Source organism: Clinocottus analis, unplaced genomic scaffold (assembly GCF_023055335.1).
Source record: "Clinocottus analis isolate CAN_PGR_092001 unplaced genomic scaffold, fCliAna1.0.p SCAF_10, whole genome shotgun sequence".
Lineage (NCBI taxonomy): Eukaryota > Metazoa > Chordata > Actinopteri > Perciformes > Cottidae > Clinocottus > Clinocottus analis.
The window spans coordinates 9,245,735-9,250,644 of record NW_027175821.1 but is presented as its reverse complement, the minus strand read 5'-3'; the positions used below and the strand labels follow the sequence as shown (position 1 = coordinate 9,250,644).

The window sequence follows — 4,910 nt, the reverse complement described above, 5'->3', positions numbered from 1 at the left end:
CGTACTGGGACTGCTCTCTGCCTAATCCTCGGCCCTGAGCTCAGAAATAAACCACCCCCTCCCTCTGTTCGTCTCTCTCATCCCTGCCTCCTCCGCTGTCTGCCCAGAGGACCCCCACCCTCCTTTGCAAGGTCAGTTTGAGATAAATATAAATACAAATAAAAACAATATGGTGCAATATACAGTTGGAATTGATTCAGTTTAACAACATATTTTACACTATTGTATCACACTGCTTTAATAAATGATTCCAAAACCAAAGCAAAAGCAGAACTTGAATACCCACCCCGTCAATGTGTAACACTTCCCCAGGAGCCTCTGACGCCCCATAGGTCCCATATTCATTATTTGTCAGCTGTGTCCGTGGTAATTTAATTAATTGCAAATGTGTTGGGCATTCTGCACCACTGATTAAATCGAGTCACATCCAAAAGACAAAAAAAATATTATTGCTTTTAAATACATTTTACCATGTTATTTTCCTTAATAATAAAATGCTTTAGTTTGCGGAGTTGGACTACCTGTAATACTATATTTAGGTGGATATGATTATCGTGTTCCCTCATTCCCTAACATGACGTACACGTTCATAATATAAACAGGACAGATCATGAAAACGAATCATTAAAGGGATTCAATCAGAAACCATATTGAAACTGAAAAAAATAAATAAAGAGTAAAATCATACATTTCTGCCATGTTTAACTAAATAATTTCTAGGGGGCCACATTTGTTCATGTGCTTTTTTAAAAATGTGTCCCTCCATGGGCGCCGTTGATTTCGCAACTTCCGTTTGTACGTACTTCCGGTATAGATCATTTCATCCACGCTCCTGAGACGGTAAATTCTCCACACGAAAGACAGACCCAAGAACAAGACCCAGTTAAACCAGCGATAATGTTCAAACTGGAAGGACTCGGGCCTAAAATGGACCCAGACGAGATGAAGAAGAAAATGCGACAAGATGTCGTCTCATCTGTACGGAACTTTCTTATTTACGTCGCCCTTCTCCGAGCCAGTGAGTACAGGCAGATGACATTGACATTTAGCAAAATACTACACAGCAGTAACACTTAAATAGTTATATTTAACAATATAGTGTATTTGGTTCCAATCGGAATTGGTGTTAAATTAATAAATGTGTCAAATAAAAAAAGGGCTCATTTGAATAATGTTTTGTCACTTTGTGCATGTGATAATCAATGTATGCACGAGAGTAAACTCAAGCATACCCAAATATAGGTTATTTGCCGTGTATGGTGTGTACACTGTCACAACCACACTTGCCTTCATCCCAGAGAATATAAATGCATCCTTAAAATATTATCTAATAATCTGTGTTTTGTTTTTTTTACAGCCCCATATGTTTTAAAGAAGCTGGACAGCATATAAGCGGAGCATCATGTATTTTCCACTGAGAGCTTTCCCCATCAGAGACACATTGGTTCATCAGCAGAAGACAACTGGGGCCATTACTGCTAATTGTGTTGGAGACCAGCAGTCGGTCCATCCCTACACCTGGGGAAACACCTTTTGTCTCATTTCTCCTTATTCCTTTTTGTAAAATGTAGTCTGCCTTTGTTGTTAAACAGATTGTCATTGTTGTTAAGTGCAAGGTTTGAGTGTGTATGTCTGCCATGTTTGCACATTATTAAAAGAAAACCATCTTTATTTTGTTGGTTTGTTTTTACATTGCAGATCTGCTCAGTCCTGCACATATTGAGCGTACACTGTCAAACTGCTTTACAAATGTAGACTCTAGGGTGAACATTTTCATGAATGAGTTTTAAATCTTAATGTAATCATGAAAATAAAAAAATGACCAAGATAAGTGTTTTGGGATTTATGTTTTCAATGTAAATTTCTTAGAGTATTAATAGTTTGTAGCTTTTTCCAGTAGGATGCTCTACTAAGCATCTAATTGTTTGTATTTACTTTATAGACTCATAAATTGGCAAAACATTAGTTTAGAATGCAAATATGAATTAATATAAGCACAATTTACATGCTATTTAAAAAAACTGATCAATATGTACAAATCAGTTAGTTTTTGCCAGTTATGGCTAAAAGTGTACCAAAATTAAATTCCGTTTGCACTTCCACATGATCACCACCTGGGGGCGGTGTCGCCTTATTCTGAAGTTGAATGAGATGAACAATGGAGGCATCGGGCTAAACCGGCTGACAGTGTGAGCGCTCTTAAATGGTAACATGAATAGTAACCGTAACAACAAGTTGTTGTCTATTATAGTTGAGTTAGCAGGAGAAGAAACGCTGTGTAGACATCCGGCGGTTCTCGGAGACGAAGCTTGAGACCGCGACGCATCCTTCCGTGTTATTGTTGGACCAGGCCCGCCCATACTCCAGAGCATCGGTCGGAAACAGACAACAGACAATGCATTACTAATCACAACGGAGGTAGGCCCATGAGACACTTGGAGACATGTTCAGCGGATAAAAGAAGAGGATGGAAATAAGCGTTTGACAGCGTTGCTCCTGACAACGATCTTCGTTGTGTTACTGTAACGGATGCTACGCAATAGCACCAGTGATATTAAATAACGCACTTCACCGCCTATTATGGACTTCCCAAGTCATTTCCAGCACATTTTCAACCAGCTCAACCACCAGCGCCTCCATGCTCAGCTGTGTGACTGTGTGGTGGTGGTTGGAGGCCAGAGCTTCCAGGCTCACCGCTCCATCCTGGCCGCATGCAGCTCCCACTTCAGGGCTCTTCTGAGCTCCAATGACAGTGGGGATGAGGTTGGTAGACCAGGAGCTGACTTAGGTGGAGGCAGCGGCCCCAGTGTGTTGGAGCTAGATCCAGAGGTGGTGACCCCAGAGGCCTTCTCCACCTTACTTGACATGATTTACACCTCCACCCTCTCTCCAGGGGCCTCCAATGTGATGGATGTACTGTTGGCGGCATCGCACCTGCATCTAAACACTGTGGTTAAGGCCTGCAAGCTCCACCTGTCCAGGAAAAACTTTCCTGCATCGCCCCCGAAAGGCTGGAGGTCAGTGCAACAGCAGCAGCAGTTTCCGTCCTCTGCATTGCTGCTACAAGCCACGTCTGTCATGATGGAGGAGTGCATCGATGACGAGGAAGTGGGAGTGGAGGTTAGTCAGTCTGGTGGGGTTGAAGACCAGGGGTTGATGGAGAAAATGATTGGGGAGTCGTGTGCCGCGCCATTTTTAAGGCACAAGAGGAAGTCTCACGAGGACGAGCTCGGTGGCAGAAAGAGATCCTGCAGACTGGCTGAGGGAAACTATAAAGAGTGTTCGCCGACAGTAACTAGAAGCGTCGTCAGTGCAGAGGAGGGTGGACAGGAGCTGCTGTCTCCGGACTGCCTGAAGACGAACGACGGACTCTGGGAGAACCGAGGCGAGGAAGAGGAGGTAGAGGAGAAATATGAAGCAACTAAGGGAGAGTCAGAGGAGATCCAGCTGCCGAGCCAATCGGACTGCAGCACGGGAGGTGTTGGTGCATGGAAGAAGGGAGATACAGAGGGAGACACTGTGGTCAAAGTAAAGGTGGGAGAAGAAGGGGATGAGGAGGGAGAGGAGCCAAAGATGGCAATGATTGAGGTAAAAAGGGAAAATATGAGCTCCTACTCCCCAAGTCTTGCAAACAATTCTCCTCTATCTCCACCACAAGATTGCACAGATAATTTTGAAGCCCAACTACATGAGGACAAATTAGGCACCATCTGCCCAACCGAGTGTGATGTTAGCTCTTTACAATCTCAGCTGTGTGCAGAGCTTCAAACTGATGCACAGAGAGAGGCTGGACATTTGGGTGAAGGGTCAGTAGACAGTGAAGGCCTAGACAGCCTGTCCGAACTTGCTTTTTCCTGTTTCCTCAATCCCAGCAGTGAAAGTGTAATGGGAGCTCTGGAGGAAGAAGACAGCCTAGCAAGCCTCACTGCTGCTGCTACTGCTGCTGCTACTGCCAGTGATGCTTCTGCAGCTGCTGGAGATACTGGTGAGCTGTATCACAACTCAGAAGGAGTCTCTTCTGCTCAGTCTTCTGATTCCTCACTAGTTTTTCCAGTAACCCCTGTCCCATTGCAGCAGCTTCTCCCAACTCAGGGTCCTGGTTTCAATGACACACTGATCCTTCAGCCCACACAAAACTCCTTAGCAGGGTTCCTGAGTGGCATCCGACCAGGCCTTGGTCTAGAAACCTCCCTCATCCAACCCTCTTGGGCCGGAAAAAACTCAGCAGCAACAACCTTCCGTCGCATTGCCCCTAAAGTTCTGCCTGGATCAGAAGCTGGCACAGATTGCTCCTCAGCGTCGGCGGGGGACGCTGCTGAACGTCCGCCTCTAACCAGGGCTTCAGAGGATGTTCTGTCCAAGTGCAAGAAAGCAGCTGCTGAAGACCACGTGCTGTTGGTGGAAGGGGACAAGAAGTACGCCTGCAAAATCTGCTGCAAGACCTTCATGAACCTTACTGACTGTAAGAAACACATTCGCGTCCACACAGGAGAAAAGCCCTATCCCTGTCCAAAGTGTGGCAAGCGCTTCAGCCAGTCCTCTCATCTGTATAAGCACTCGAAAAACACCTGCCTAAACTGGAAAGATGATCAATCTTTCGCAGATACCTTGTTGTGACCTGCACTTACTCAACAGAATTCTTTGAAAATATTTACTCGGTAAACTAGATTTTTTATTACCCAACACACTTCCGATTAATTTTGTATTGTGTATTACAATGAATTCAAAGAAAGTTTGCTTATGTAATTCTTGTATTGTTTAAGTTCTCAACCATCTTGTTTTTAGAAAATGTTCCATAAAATAGAACAAATACACATGTTGTCAAACTGAATACACTGAAAATATCCTCCTTGACTGGTGCTATGAGTGACATTGAGTGATAAAAGAATAAATTATTATAATTTATTTGT

The 4,910-nt window shown here is 44.0% G+C and overlaps 2 protein-coding genes across 2 annotated transcripts; both read left to right on the top strand.

The window, feature by feature from the left end:
- The first annotated feature begins 814 nt into the window (after positions 1 to 814).
- Positions 815 to 1,821, top strand: tomm5 (translocase of outer mitochondrial membrane 5 homolog (yeast)). The gene is made up of 2 exons (XM_068592484.1): positions 815 to 1,018; positions 1,358 to 1,821. The coding sequence occupies exons 1-2, from the start codon at positions 898 to 900 to the stop codon at positions 1,390 to 1,392; spliced, it is 156 nt and encodes a 51-aa protein (XP_068448585.1). The 5' UTR covers positions 815 to 897; the 3' UTR covers positions 1,393 to 1,821.
- Positions 1,822 to 2,158: 337 nt separating this feature from the next.
- LOC137791499 (zinc finger and BTB domain-containing protein 5-like) lies at positions 2,159 to 4,905 on the top strand. The gene has a single exon (XM_068586494.1). The coding sequence runs from the start codon at positions 2,581 to 2,583 to the stop codon at positions 4,615 to 4,617; it is 2,037 nt and encodes a 678-aa protein (XP_068442595.1). The 5' UTR covers positions 2,159 to 2,580; the 3' UTR covers positions 4,618 to 4,905.
- Positions 4,906 to 4,910: the final 5 nt, after the last annotated feature.

Bases quoted from the DNA above. Each gene is read 5' to 3' on its own strand.
- LOC137791499 (XM_068586494.1), top strand. From the start codon at position 2,581: ATGGACTTCCCAAGTCATTTCCAGCACATTTTCAACCAGCTCAACCAC.
- tomm5 (XM_068592484.1), top strand. From the start codon at position 898: ATGTTCAAACTGGAAGGACTCGGGCCTAAAATGGACCCAGACGAGATG. The intron at 1,019-1,357 runs GTGAGTACAGGC...TTTTTTTTACAG, and splicing joins CGTCGCCCTTCTCCGAGCCA to CCCCATATGTTTTAAAGAAG.